The 17,500-nt window shown below is 28.7% G+C and overlaps 1 protein-coding gene across 15 annotated transcripts in view; it reads right to left on the reverse strand.

Annotated features, from left to right (window-relative positions):
* LOC115215203 (protein lev-9) overlaps positions 1 to 17,500 on the reverse strand; it is a 731,789-nt gene that overhangs the window by 276,051 nt on the left and 438,238 nt on the right. For 10 of the 15 annotated variants that reach the window (XM_036505264.1, XM_036505266.1, XM_029784401.2 and 7 more), the window contains one exon: positions 11,211 to 11,405. The exons of the other annotated variants lie outside the window; for them this stretch is intronic. In XM_036505264.1, coding sequence (XP_036361157.1) covers positions 11,211 to 11,405 — 195 coding nt within the window. The remainder of the gene's footprint in view (positions 1 to 11,210; positions 11,406 to 17,500) is intronic. 15 annotated transcript variants of the gene reach the window in all.

A 17,500-nucleotide genomic window follows, 5' to 3' on the forward strand; every position in this document is an offset into this window, starting at 1 on the left:
CTCTCTTTCTTTCTTCCTGTTTCTGTTGTACCTATATTTCAAAGACCAGCCTTGTCACACTTTGTGTCACGCTGAATCTGCCCGAGAACTACGTTAAAGGGACACGTTTCTGTGGAGTGCTCAGCCACTTGCACATTAATTTCACGAGCAGGCTGTTCCGATGATCGGATCATTTGGAACCCTCGTCGTCATAACCGGCGAAATGCCACAATGATTTATATATAAATATATCTGAATATGCTGAGTAGTTCTCTCTTATGTACTTAAATTTTTCAATGTTTCTATATGTAAATGCATATAATTAAAAATTAATACAATCGCTTAAACTCGTTTCATAATTAAATATTAAAACGGTTAATACAGTCAATCGGCAGAGGAAATGCTCGTTGGATAACAAACTGATTTATTATATTTATACTCACACAGTATTAAATATGTTTCAAAAACCATGACCAACAAACACATAGACGTAGATACACATATTGGTTTATGTATATCTTAATGCTTTTGATCGCATCTCTTCGTGTGCATAAGTATATACGTGTATGTTTGTTTGAGGTAGTGGGATATAAATCTGAAAGGTTTTGTAAAATAAATTATTCATGTTTATTTTGCTTGATATGAGATACTACACCTGTGATAATTACATAAAAATATAAAGTGAGTATTGGACTGATTATGATATATCAACCAAGTGGTATAAATTTGATAATTGTGTGAGAAATTGTGCTTATGCTTTCTTTGTATGTTCAATATTCGGTACTTTATCATATATGTATTTTTGAAGGAAACACACTAACGCAGACATACATGTGCACGACCACAGAAACACATGGACACACAGATGCTTATTGATATTATGGTACAGTATTGAATGATTGAGAATCCGATAATTAAAGATAATTAAGCGATTATAACACACAATCAACAGCAAAAAAGTGTTGCAAAATATTAATTTAACACTCCCAACCTACACTGAGTGTAAAGCTTTACTTTACACCATATATCAGTTCAGATAGCAACTGTTCTCCCTTTCCGTTGCATTTGAAGTGTATTAACAAAGTTATTGAATCATGATTCAATAATTTATTCAAACAATGTAACATGTGGTTTTCTTCTTTACTCACGCACACACACATGCACACATATAGATACATATATAAATCGGGCAGATGTAAATGGTAATGGAAATGAACGAAAGTGAATCAGATGAAACAGGAAAAGGTAATGGTTGATTTAATTCTGTCAGCTAAAACTAAAACGACTGCAGCTACAAGTTGCCACACATACTGCTAGTTTGTTACGTAAGTTAGCCATTTTAATAAAAGAACATGCTACAATAAATATTTTAAAAGCTAGCTGGTGGGACACGACTTTCAATCAATTATCAGAGCACTCCTGTAAAGATCACGTTGAATAAAATAGGACATTCTCGGGAAAGTTAAGATAAATATGCATATGAATCTAATGACAAATAATTTAGGGCCATGCTTTCGACCCAGAAGCTTAGACACTTGTGTTGGTTATCGCAAAACAGAAACTCACCTCTCACACGTCAGTCCCTTTCTCGCAGATATGTGCACATCTATGAAAATACGTACGCAAGTCATTCAGCCGCAATTCATGTGTATGTACATCAATGTACGCACATCATGTACGTACATAAGTGTTTGCAATGTACAGGGAAGAAATAATTATATATAAATTCGTTCATATAACATCATGTGAAGTTATATACAGAAGAGTGCAGTCTCATGAAGGTAAATTTGCGGGTAATACACGTTTACAATAACATAAACGGCAAAGGAGCTTTTCTTGCTGAAGTAGACGCGTATTAACGGAATGGAATGAACACGAAATTGCGTCACGGATTGACCGAGAATGTACCGAGGAAAAATGCAGAGCTGACAAAAACTGTCACAATTGCAAAAATTATCACAATAATCAGTGCAAACACTACAGACAATGTAGATTTAAAATATCTCGTGGCTACAAATTGATGAATGCTTACACTATCGTTATATATATATATATATATATATGTATATTTGCAACGACAAAATTCAGTACGATTGTTGCGCGTATCTCGCAGTGATATAGGAAGATATAACCATTTCTACCAAAAACGAATATACAAGATTAGTTGTTGCAGACAAGTATTGGCTGACATATATAGATAACGAAAACGTATCCTAACAGTGAAACTGAATGGTTCCACATATACATAGAGTTTCAGTATAAAACTTTATAATTTATCATTGAAAATTTCAGCTACCTGATACAAGAACGAATGTCAACCTGGACGGGAATGTATGTAACGAATTTCCTGCTAAACAATTCAGTTTAGCAAAAGGAAGAACGTGACAAAAGAAAAATAAATAATGTAATAGCATGATGATGGATATGGGTGCACAGTTACAAAGAACAATCGCATTTAGTGAATATAATTAGCGTTCGCAACTCACCAAATGAGTAAATCGCTTCTATAGATGTTGTATAAAAATTGACCTCTAATGCTTGGTAGCGATTGTGAATCTTCTTACCTCATTCGCAACAACATATTACGCGAGGTTTGCGCATACTAATTGAAATATAATCATGTCTCCAAGTTAGTAAGATATTAATCCTTGGAAGCATGGTTATAAAAATGGTTGAATGTCGAAATAGGTGTAGCAGCGTATCTGAGAAGTCTAATTACACATGATGTGATTTGGGAGAGATTGCCTATATATATATATATATATATATTATATATATATAATGTGAAATAGAAAGATGAATAATCTTGTTGTAGATTAATCAAAGTAGAATGAAATAAAACGATTTCTGTTCAATCTGCGTTCAGCTCCATTTCTTCAATTCACCAATAATGTTTTTATATATATATATAATTATATATATATATATGCTTAGTATTGTCATATATATATATATATAATATATGTGTGTGTGTGTGTGTGTGTGTGTGTGTGTGTGTGTGTGTGTGTGTGTGTGTGTGTGTGTGTGTGTGTGTGTGTGTGTTTATGTTTATATATTTCAATACGGAACAAATTATTCACGAGAAAAATAATTTGCAAAGATATCATTGACTCATTGTCTAGTGAAACAATTTAAAAATGTTAATAACAGAATCAATAATATAGGCGATTGCAGGCCCCAAACAGCATTTAACGGCTGAAGGATTAAAATTAATCAAAGGATATACGAAGTATGTCAACCAGCTGGAAATGACAGTCGAAACTCAAATCGCATACATACATTGATAATAACTATAGTTGATTACTGTGCTTATTATCAGTGAGTTTTGGCGATTAAAGTAAGATTGTTGATTGTTATTTCCAGAAGGAACATACTGAGTTTGTCCTTTCATTAATTATATACTATATAATATATATATAATATATATATATATTATATATATATATATATGTACACACAGTGTATGCATATATGTATGTATTACATATATGTACGTGGGTGAGGACGTATGGTAGCTTCTAAATATATATATGAACAACACACTGATATATATATCAATACTAATATTTGCGCATAGATGTTTGTCCTGTTAGGCTATCTTACGTATCTACACTGTCTATTTCGTGAAAGTTAAATGTTTGATTCTCTTTATTTTGTACGTGTAAGCTTTGCATTCACGAATACGCGCAAATATGTTTTTTACATAAGTATATATATATATATTATATATATATTATATATATATATACAGAAATGCACGCATATACATATACCCCCATATATATATGTAGACGTTTATATATATATATATATATATATATATACACATGTATATAGGCATTCTTGTATGAATGCATATATATATATAAATTTGAATCTAACAGTGTTGCTAACATAATAGTTGCTTCGAAATTTATATTCAGATGAATGAATGAATATGAACTCAAAAGAAGGCAGGAACAAAGTTGTATATATTTGAGCATGGGTATGATTGTTTGTGTGAAGAGAGATGTATAATGGTTCAAGTATTCATAGCAAATCATATGAAATTTGAATGGTTTGTTTCAGTTTAGTGTACATGAAATTCAATACTATTTAATCATATTATGTCACACAAATTTTCCAAACACATAAGGTTATGCAAGGTAAATGATAATGAAGTAACTCAATGAATTGAATAATTCCAAAATGACAACAAATTAATTGGCTAATGTTAAATCCGTTAATGAACATACAGGTATAACATATATATTTATTTAAATATATTGCTATGTATATACAACAAATGAGAAAGAGTGAGAGGGAATAAGAGATGATGATATATATATACAGTTATATACATATGCATCTACATATATATTTTCATATGTATACACATATACGCGCATATGTATACATATACACATACTATATATATGCATACGCTTATATATATACATATATGTGCATACATATAGATAGACAGAGAGAGAGATTGAGTGAGAGAGGCAGGGAATGAAGGATAATTGCAGAGATTGCCTTTATAATGTACCTCCATATAATATATATATATATATATATATATAGATATATATATATATTATATGTATATATATCTGTATATATATATATATAATATATATATATATATGTATAAATATATATATATGTATATATATATATATATATATATATATATATAAGTACATATATATATATATATATATACATATATATATATATACATATATATATATAAATACATATATACATATATATATATATGTGATATTATATACATATATATGTATATATATATATGTTAATATATATATATATATATATATATATACTTATATATATACGATATATGCAGGTGTATATATAAAAGTACATCATAAAAGAAGTCTATATATATATGTATATATCAAGGTTCATCATAAAAGTAATCTTTGTATTTATCCTTCACTCCCTGCCTATCTGTGTCTAAGTCTATATATATGCACATATATGTATATCCATGGATATGCTTATATGTATATATCCATGTGCATGCATATGCGTTGATCACCAGTCACATTTCACACGCGTATATATACATATGTGTGTTTATATATATATATATATATGTATATATATATATACATGTACATATATACATATACTGACCGATATAAATATATACATATACATGCGTATACATATATATATATATACATATAAATAATAATATATTATATATATATATATATATATATATATAGAGATAGATAGATAGATACATACATAAATATTTACATACATACATACATATGCATACATATACACATATTGCATCAAACATGTAAAGTAAATACTAATTTCATAAATACAACTGTTACATACTAACCATAACATATTTTCTTGTTAGGGGTAACATTTTACAGAAAGCAAATGCAAAACAGAGAATCTTTTATATTGCAGCAATTGCATTATAACGTTAATTTCTTTAAAATACATTGCAAAATAATTTTTATATAAATCAATACAGACAACGTTTTATCAGTTTAACAACAGCGTGTTGCAAATAAGCATGTGTGGGTTCCGAATTTGTTGTGAGACACAAGCAACACGTACATACAAAATGGGTAGCTAATATATATATATATATATATATATATATAGATATATTATATTCTAATATATAAATATACATACTATATTACATACATATATACATATATATGCATATATATATATATACATATATATCTTAATTTATATATATATAAATACATACTTATGTAGCCATACAGTGGTACAATATAGAACATTTTAAAAACGTGTAGATACAATAATTTGAACACTGAAAGGCGGCAATACGATCAACATCGAGTGTGAACGGAACATATAATGCATGAAGTTTGCATCCATTAATACAAGAAAAGCATTCAAGGAGATAGATATTATATACAGTGTTAATAAACCGCACTTTTTTCACTTCTTGAGGTAAAGGCACCTGAACTGGAACGATGATAAAATATGACTAATTTTATACACATACATACACATAGACAGACGTGTATATATATACATACATACATACATATATATATATATATATATATGACTTTATTCTAACTCGTTCTACTCTAACTCGTCCACAGTTCATGTTTCATAATCTGTGTAGGTTTCTTACTGCAGCCGTCATCATTTAGAACGGAGATCACCCTGAATACTAAAGAAGAAAAAAATTCAAAATGATGATATGAACTTGCTGCTATGCATGTGTTCAAACTCCTGGGTTTGTATGTTTAGCTTTGGTTCTCTCTGTTTTGTTTACTTTCGGTGTAATGAACGTTTTAAAATCGGACAAACATTTACAAACGGATTTGCGGTATCTTTATACATGATAAATCAAAGCCTTATAAAAATCATTAGCGTCTCTCTAGACTGATATTAAAGTAGCTATGGTTTTATTATTATTATTATTATTATTATTATTATTATTATTATTATTATTATTATTATTATTATTATTATTATTAACATTATCATCATTATTGTTGTTGTTGTTGTTATTATTATTATTATTGTTGTTATTATTTTTATTATTATTATTATTATTATTATTATTATTATTATTAGTAGTAGTAGTAGTAGTAGTAGTAGTAGTAGTAGTAGTAGTAGTAGTAGTAGTAGTAGCATTATTGAGTTGAGAGTGTCTGTTTGTCAATTTGGAATATTCAAGGTTATAAGCGAAATGTTGAAATTTCAAAAAAGTGGGAATATTAGTTTTGCAAATATGAAAATTTTGATTATACATCATTGCCTGTCAGAAGAATTCATCCCGTCAAGTCGTTCTGTATATTGCCGTCTAGGATAATAATTTTCGCTAAATATTAGCATCTATTGAAACATTTCAGTCTTAGAGCTGCTATAGAAAATTCCGTGATGTAAGATGCCTCACATCTTAGTAAATTATGTAGTCAGTAGATTTTTATATAAAGATTGCGTTATTGAAATCTGTTCCATTTGATATTACATGCATTATGTTCTTTCAATGTCACGTTAAATTGGATATAAAGATTCCTTTCTGGTACTAATACTGTTTCTGTCGTTACTGATTGTTTTTTGTTTTTTAATAAGCTCTCTGGCCATTTGTGTTGCCCCTGCCGAAATAAACATTTGACGTGAGATTCGGATGTTATGTCGTTGCTGGTCATCTCTTCCTCGGGAAACCATATCAGAGTGAAGTCACCTCGTTTGGCAGTTCCGGTAGCCGTAGCAAACGATTCTCCTCTGTCAGCGATATGATGTGGAATATATCTAGGCATCACGAATGCTTACGAAAGATCTTCTCAAGTTAAATATCGCAGCATTCTCTGTTCCATACAATGTGGTTTTATATTGTGAGAGATAAATAAAATTTGTCAATTATATTAGAAAGTATTCAACAAATTAATTATTATCAATTTGTACCCTGATAGGCTCACTCCACGCGTCTTTATCTTTAGAATATATATATATATATATATATTATATATATTATATATATAATATATATATATATATATTATATATATATATATATATATATATTATATATATATATATAAAATTTAGAGAAAAAAAACCTGTATTAATAATTCATTGACGAAAAATTAAGGAGAAGCTGTGTGGTTAAGTAGCTTGCTTACCAACCACATGGTTCTGGGTTCAGTCCCACTGCGTGACACCTTGGGTAAGTGTCTCCTACTATAGCCTCGGGCCGACCAAAGCCTTATGAGTGGATTTGGTAGACGGAAACTGAAAGAAGCCCGTCGTAAATATGTATGTATATATATATATATATGTGTGTGTGTATTGTTTCGACATTCCCGATGAAAACACTAATATTAACTGCAAAGAAACCATTCTTAACAATCGTGTATGAAACGCATGGACTCTATACAAAATTACTTCATGGGTTGACCGAGAATGGACCAAGAGAAAATGAACAGATGCTACAAACTGTCACAAATGCCAAATTGTCGCATTGATTAATTTTTACTCCACTGATTAAGTGTATTTAAAATATCTTGCGGATGCGAGATTATGCATGTTTTCATAAACGTTATGCATATTTTTTCCTACAATAAAATTCACAATGCTGGTTGCGAGCATATTTCTCAATTATATTAGAAAATATTGTGAATATTGATCAGCATTAATTTAATATGCTTCTTTGGGGATGTTAGGAATTTCTTTTCTGGTCTATTTTATTTGTGCTGGAAAAATTTTTTTAAAAATGAGGTGTACTTATAGTGGATCTCATTTACTTTTTTATGCTCGTTTTTTATGCTTATAATTTATAGATTAATGTAATATAATTGACGATTTTGTACATAAAATAGAAGATAAATTTCACTTAAATATTTCCTCATACAAATTTGTTAGTCAGCATATGAAATTGTCCCACACTACTCTTGTGTTGTTTATCTGCGTGTGACAATCTACAATGTGCAGTTTAGTTCATGCTAAATACTAACAGTTGCCAATAACAAAATTCATATTTTGAGCATTAAGTGAGGCAAAGTTGTAAATCTTTATATTCGTATGGGTAAGCTTAAATTATCTATGTATTTAAATTAAACGTGCTTCATAAATTGAGTGAATGATTAAATCTGATATTTCATCAGGATGGCTTTCCAATTTCACAAAATCTTTAAAAGCGAATATAAACTAGAAAACTACCCTGAATTAGTAGAAGAATCACTTTCCAATATTCATAAACGTTTTTGTAACATGAAAATCAAAGGCCATCTTCTCTTCAGCCACATACATGGGTAGTCAGAAACCCCTGATTGTTTCAGCGATCAACCAAGGAGTAAGTTTTAAGTAGCCTATTAAATAACAACGGAAGAACGGTAGCACGATCTATGCAAATCCAGATGAAATTAATATGCCACTAGTTCTATATACGCCTATTTTTATAAGTAGAATGATTTCGAAATTTTCGTCTATATTAAGCGTTTACAAGTCAATACCTCGTCTTACTAAAGAGGTCAGCTGGCAGGAGCGTTAGCACAGCAGTCAAAATGCTTCGGAAAATTTCGTTCGTCTTTATATCCTCGTTCCTATTTTGCCAAGGCCGACTTGCATTTAATCCTTTCGAGATGATAATAAGTACCAGTTGAGCACTGGGGTCAATGTAATTTTAGGTATTGCGTCAATAGAAGAGAAGACTATGGTGTCTTACTTTTCGTGTTAGGAGTGCGATATTCTCATTTTTCATTTATTCTTAATGGTTTTCTTCAGATAAATATTATTATATCGCTACTCTTGCTATGAATTCTGCAGAGATAAAATCATTGATTCTGCAGAGATAACCTCATTTGGTAAACACTCTTTTGATAGCATAAATTTTCTCTTCACTTTCAAAAAAATAACTGATTACTAATTATTTACAACTTAGAGCACAAAGCTGTTGTTATTTCTAAGATTAACGTCTACTACAGGATGGACTATTAATTAATCTAATTGATACTGTACGAGATTACTGGTTGGATACGTTGACCAGTTGACATTTGCTGTGGTTTAACATTTAATTCATGAATTAAGATTTTCAAACCTATGAAACCAACATTCCGCAATGTAATCTAAGACAGGAAATTAAACTCCTAAACTTTATACAGTATTTTCAAATGAGTCGCAATTATATGCATGTGTAGATAAATATATTTGGGTATATATGCTTAGCTACACACACACGCACACAAGCACACATACACACACACGCATATATATATATATATATATATATATATATATATATATATATATATATATTATATATATATATTATATACACATACTATATATGTATATATATATAATATATATATATATATATATCATGTGTGTGTGAGTGTACGTATATTTGTACATATGCATGTATGTGTGTTTGTATATATGCATCAATGCATGCATAATTTCATCCATAGAACTATGAGCCATAATCTACTTATTACTCGATGTTGTACTTACGATAGCTGAAGGCGTAATGGAAGGGCAAACTTGCGAGCAGCCAATTCAAATAAACTTTTATTTATTCAGATATGTGTTGTATGTACCTATATGTATGGATATATATATATATATATATATATATATATATATATATATATATATATATAATATAGATATATTTATATATATGTATATATATATATATATATATATATTATATATGTATACATATGTATATATATATATATATAATATATAATATATATATATATGTATGCATGTATGTATGTATGTATGTATGTATGTGTGTGTGAATGGAAGGCTTCCAATTACACTTATAGTGTTGTGCTCATTTATTTGCCTTTAGCGTATTTTTTAAAATTATTTCAAATTCGGTTTTATGTACATATATACAAAAATATATCTGCACCTACATATACATATGAATATGTGTAAAATTACACTTTTAGAATAGCACTAATCACCTCACTTATGCCTTCAGCTAGCAAAGGTAAATTTGCAACAGCAAACAACAGTAAGCTACAAACATTCCCAATACCCGTTTGAACGCATGCTTAGGCGGAAGTTATCATCATTCTGGTTTTTTCTCTCTTTTTCATCAGCAATCCAATGTTGGATTACAGTGACATTAACGGTTGGAAGAAAAGTTACAGTGCATGATGTATATATATATATATATATATATAAATATATATATATATATAAACACACACACACAAACGCACATACACACACATATATATATATGAATATATATATATATTGATGTATGTGTGTATGTATACATTGTTGAATTGTAAAAAAAGTAGACCCTTGTTCACGGGTTCTATCTAGGTTTCTAATTATTAAAGGGCTTATCAATTCTTTCTTCCATTCAAACACAATCCAAATAAATAGAACTATAATTTTTGTCAATTTTTAACGTTGTTCTTGTTGACCGAAACAAACATTCTTCCAAGTTCATGAAAGTTAAGATGTTTTAACAATCTCTTCCAATTTCTAACTATAATGCACAAAATTCGTCAGAAGTTGAAATGGTAGTTTTTCAGAAATTTCATACTAAACACTCAATTTCGAGATGACTTCTTTATGACTACATAGACGGCTTTTTATCTATTATTATATTAACATATTAACATTAGAAGTATACGCAGAGTAGAGAAACCAATCTGATAATCAGTTAATAATAGCATCAGTGTATTAAGAGTTGTTGAAAAGAGCACTGAAATGCTTTTACTTACGAGAACACGTCATATTGGGACCAACCCATACGCCTCCGCCAACACACCAAGCCCGGAACACACTATCTCGTCTTGCTGAAAAACCCTTCTTGCAGCGATAATCCAACATGTGACCATTTGGGTAGCCCTTCAGGCTTTTATCACCATCATGTTCAGCATGATGTACGGTAGGAGGGTCTCCGCACTGGTTTTTTTCTGCAATATTTCAATTTTTAGTTGTAACGAAGGTGTAGAGAGCCTTGAGATAATCCATTTAGTTAAGAGACTGTGAAATATAACATTACCTGTGTTTGCCAGCGTATGAATTCTGTAACGATCAGTAAAACGGCATATTTCGTGTCCGAAGGCGTTTTTGCTTTACTTAAATCGTTCAACGGTTGTTGAAATAATTGACTACGTGCCTAATATACACAAATTTAACAAAGCTTACCAAGAACGCTTCACTTTGTTTCATTCAGGTATCATAAATCGTGTCTAATATTATTAGCAACTATGTGATTCACAAGTTCGAGATTACCTTCGCAATTACTTCCACTGAAGATTTTAGATATATATATATATACACTAACACACATATATATATGTGTGTGTGTGTATGTATATATATACATACATATAAACATGCATATATATATATACATATATGTGTATATATATATATTCACACACATGTGTATATATATATAAACACACACACCTGTATATATATAGATAGATATATGTACACATACATACATAATTTTCTACAACTATTTATATATAGCGACAATAATATTATTGTTTTCATGAATCATTGATTACATATATATATATATATATATAATATATATACATAGATGAAAATGCATCGCGAAAACTAGTCTTCTATATACATATGTACAATTAGTTATATATATATATTATATATTATATATATATATAATATATATATATATATATATAATATATATAATATATATTCAGAAAAAAATGTTTTTGTATAATATATATACATAGATTATAAATATATGTTGTACATATATATATGTGTATATAAATATGTGTATATTATGTATATATGTATATATGTATATATATATTATTATTATATAATATATATATATATATATATATATATATATTATATATATATTAATATTATATATACATGCGTTTTAAATTCTTCAAGCTAAATCTTGACAAGCTACAAAAATATAGAACAAAGTATTATTACCTATATTCACTAGTATTCGTTATAAGGCTGCATTAATTAGTTTTATAACTTGCATTGATTTGTCATTAAAAATTACTTAAAGTGTCTATGTATTAAACGTAACATATTATAATATATAATATATATGTTTATTATATTTATTTTTTACCCAGTGTCTCTCAGTCTATCGATTTATCTATCATTTATGCATGTATGTGTATCTATCTGTGTTGTGTTTGTGTACATTTATATACATATATATATATATATATATATATATATATATATAATATATATATATATATATTATAAATGTGTATATTACACACACACACAGATATATATATATATATATATAATATATATTATGTGTGTGTGTGTGTGTGTGTGTGGTGTGTGGTATACACATATGTACATACATATGCATAAATATATAGTGTAACTGAGCTGGGTTTCTACTAGGAGAGTTTATGTAATTTCAAGTCTCGTGTAGCCGAATCAAAATGTTTCAGAAAATAATAATACTATATATACATATACATACCATATATATATATATACAAGTGAGTGGGCAGACAAAAGAAGGGAACTCAGCCAATTTATTGGGAGTTACATGTATGGATGAAAACAGTTTGTTTCAAATTCAGTGCTACTCTTCATTCTGTAGCGTGGTGCTAGTCGCCAGCCATTTTGTATTGGAAATTCAAAATGGCTGTCCATTAGCGTCATGCTTGAAACGGAAATGTATTGTTGAATTTGACTCAAATGTTTTGATCCATACATATATATATATATATATATATATATATATATGTACCGTGAGAGAATTCATATATAATTTCATGGGTAATATACTAAATATCAACCTTATTAATGACATTTAATGTATTAGCTATAAGATATGTGATATTTTAAATTCTCATATTATAGTACCCTTGATTATAGATCTCATACACTTTTCTTCGTGAAAAATAGTATTTAAAATACGAATAATGTGTCGAATAATACACTTTAAATATATTCTCATAATAGGTACTCATTAATCATATTTTATCTGTATGATATTTATGTCCGTTTTGAACTTATTATATACTACATTTGGGCACATATAGTATATATATATATATATGTATATATGTATACGTATATATATTCATATATATATGTATATATATATATATATATATATATATATATATATATATATAATATATATATATACATATATAGATACATTATATATACATATGAATACATATATATATGAATACATATATATATATATATATATATAAATACATATATATATGATATAAACACATATATACATATATATATACACATATATCTATAACGATCTATATATATATATATATATAATATATATATGTATATATATGCATATATATATATTATATATACTCGGGTGCTTTCTACATTTGTTATAAATATTTCATTCTAAATGTGATTTAGATGATGTTATATATACATTTATGTATTCATATACATGTGAAAATAAATGAATATATATATATACATACACATATATATGTATATACATATATATTTATATATATATATATATATATATATAATATATATATATATATTATATATATATATATATATATATATATACTTTGATACTTTGATAGGTTTCGGCCATTATTGCCCAGGCCATGTCTACTTAATAGCACCACCTGGTGAATCATATATATATATATATATATATATTTATATATATATGTATTTTATATATACAAAAATATATTTTTGTATATATTTGCACATACATACGTATACTTGTGTAATATTATTTATGCCTATTCACAGACGACTTATGTATGCTTTTTATGAAGCTTTGCCATTTTCTACATTATGCAACATATGAATAATGATGTAAAATTCTGATTTCTATTAAGCAAAAGTAAGTATATAATTTTCCATGTGTACTTATAGATATATTTATTATATCCGTACGCCTCCGAATCCTTCAAACATATTAACCTACGTTAGTTTAATTTACCTACTTTTCACGTCTTGGATTTCCTGCACTTCTGTTCTCTTAGTCGATGATTCCTGTTAAGGATGCCCTCTTCTCAACATACAAAGCCAATAAATACAATATTAACAAAAAGCAATAGCATACAAAACAACACAACAAAGCTATGTTATAAAAAAGAATAAAAAAGAAACACAATATTTTCACACCATAGACAGCGTTAATAAATCAATGTGGACAATAATACGAAATGTTGCTAGAAATTGTAGTTTTATAAATAATCAAATAGAGATGACTAATGGCTCAGATTCATTACAGAATTTACTATGAGACGAAAGGTCGTCAATAATAATTCATGCTTATGCTACTACTGTTCCTGTGAATGATACATTTTTCTTGCTGCTGCTTTTGTTTTGTTGCATGTATATTTTTCTGCTCCCATGTGCTTAATAAACGAATATATTATATATTTATTAATTGTCCAGATCGGTCACTTATGATTTATTGAACCCTCGGTCATTGTTATAAACACTCACACAAACAAACAAACAAACACACAAACAGTCTCACACACATTCACTTACTCTCATTGACACACAAAAATACCTATAAAAATATTCATTTATTTGTTTCAGCCATTTACTGCGGCCATGCTGGAGCACCACCTTTAGTAGAATAATTCGACCCCAGGGCTTATTCTATGAACGCCTAGTAATTATTTTATCTGAATTTTTGTCGAATCACTAGGTTAAGGTGATGTAAGCACACCAACATCGGTTTACAAGCGATAGTGGGGGGACAAATGCAGACACACACACATACTTTATATATATATATATATATATATATAAATATATATATGCTTATAGATATTATATAATATATATATATATATATATATATACACGTATATATACAGGGAAAGAGAGAGACAACGGGCTCCATTCAGTTTCCGTCCACCAGATCCACTCTCAAGGCTTTGGTCAGCCCGAGGCTATAGTAGAAGACACTTGCTCAAGGTGCCGCGCATTGTGACTGAATCTGGAACCATGTGGTTGGTAAGCAAGCTTCTTACTACACAGACACTCCTGGACCTATTCAAATATACGTGAAATATATGACTATATATGCGTGTGTGTGTGTGTTTCTGTGTGTGCATAAACATATTTGTACACGCATACACATGCACATAGACACGCATATACTCCTATATATATATATATATATATATATATATATATATATATATATATATATATATATATATAGAGAGAGAGAGAGAGAGAGAGAGAGAGAGAGATAAATGGTTACACACTTGTCTGTGTGGTTTTGTGGTATTTTTTAGAATCTCCTACTGAAGAATTGCTTCTTCAGTGTTCCTCCACCCAGGCCCCAATTGACTGTATACATTTGAAACTTTCTTGAATTATAGAATGACCATTCATCTTTATTTAGTTAATTGACGTATTAAAAACAAATAAAACGGTAACTGGGAAGTGTAGCCAAGAAGGAAAAACAAACAAAAAACATTTACGAAAGTAAGAAATAGTAGGAAAAGGGTGCCGAAGAAAAAAACCAGAAGTCGAGGACGAAACAAATACATGAAAGTGATGGAGACATATGTAAATCTGAGACTAATAACGTATTGAATGAAATATATATTAATAAGCAAATTATCAAAATTCGACCATCTTTACTTGAAGTTAAACAGGAGCTAATGGCGGCAAAGTGCTGTAAATGAGAACGACCTTTTGGAACGCGAAATGAAATGTAATGATTTTAGTTTTTTATATTATGTTTCGCTTAATTAAAACGGTAAAAATCAAGGAAGTTTTTGTTGCCTGATGTATTTGAAAGTAAATTAGTTTCGGTGACTAATAGCATCCACTACATACACGAAGGAAAATAGAAATAGAAATGTATATTGAATTCGAAAATGTACGAGTGCACATATCCACGTTCCGTGTCAACGCATATGTACATTCACGTATATATATATATATATATATATATATATATATATATATATATATATATATATATATATATGTATGTATGTATATGTATGTATATGTGTTGTGTGTGTGTGACCACAATGTATCATTGGCAAGTTTTTTCTCCGTTCCCTTCTTTGGACTTTTTCTATATTTCTTATGAAGATCTCCGCTCAACAAAAGTGATGTTTCTTGCACCAAGCTCTTACAACAATAGCAAAAGCGACATAGTATAAAAAATATATTTCTACATTCTCAGAAGATGATTACAGGACAATCTCAAGCACTCGAAGGTAATCCAAGTATTATTGCGCAGGTTTCTATCGTAGGCAGTGTTTCATTATATTTAATACTTTATTTCAGAGCAAGAAAACTTTCAATGTGAATATAGAGGGTGGGGTAACACATCCCAGTCGAGCTACAGCAATTTTTATCTGGTTCCCAAAGCATCAAGTGCCGAAAATGAACTTTCTTATCTTCCATTTTAAAGGGTTACAGAATTAACACAGGTTATAGGAACATAAACATTCTTCCACGAAAAGATAGCTTAAATTGTGCTCTAAATGGAGGTGCAGTCAAATCCTATTCTGTGGACACAACCATGTTCTAAAATAAGTCGAAATGTAACCTACTATAAAATGGCACGAACTTTCTGTAGTGAATTTGCAGTTCACTACATCTGTTGCAAATAATGTTGATATATTCCTACATTGGCGCAAAAGTAAGAACTATAATTTGACAGACTAAATAAATAACGTTTATATGTATATCTACTTTTTTACTCTATGAAGAATAATCATTTCAATTTTCCCTTTCTTTTCCATATTTCCGTTGTCTATATGATAAATAGTTTTAATATTATAGTTCACATCAGTAAATTAAACTTGTGCCGATAAGTATAAGAACTTAGTATGTATGAAGTTATTATCTGCGAAATGCTATTATTTAGCCTAACATTTGTCAGCGGGTAATATAAACTAAGCTTAACATTTGTCCTTTTGCTCTTGTTGTATCAATGTTTCATTTGATTGTTATCTATTTGAATATAAACATTTATAATCATCTAAGCGGAAACATTTCTCTTGAAAGTAATTATGTTGAG

The sequence above is a fragment of the Octopus sinensis genome, linkage group LG8, assembly GCF_006345805.1.
Source record: "Octopus sinensis linkage group LG8, ASM634580v1, whole genome shotgun sequence".
In the NCBI taxonomy this organism is placed as follows: Eukaryota; Metazoa; Mollusca; class Cephalopoda; order Octopoda; family Octopodidae; genus Octopus; species Octopus sinensis.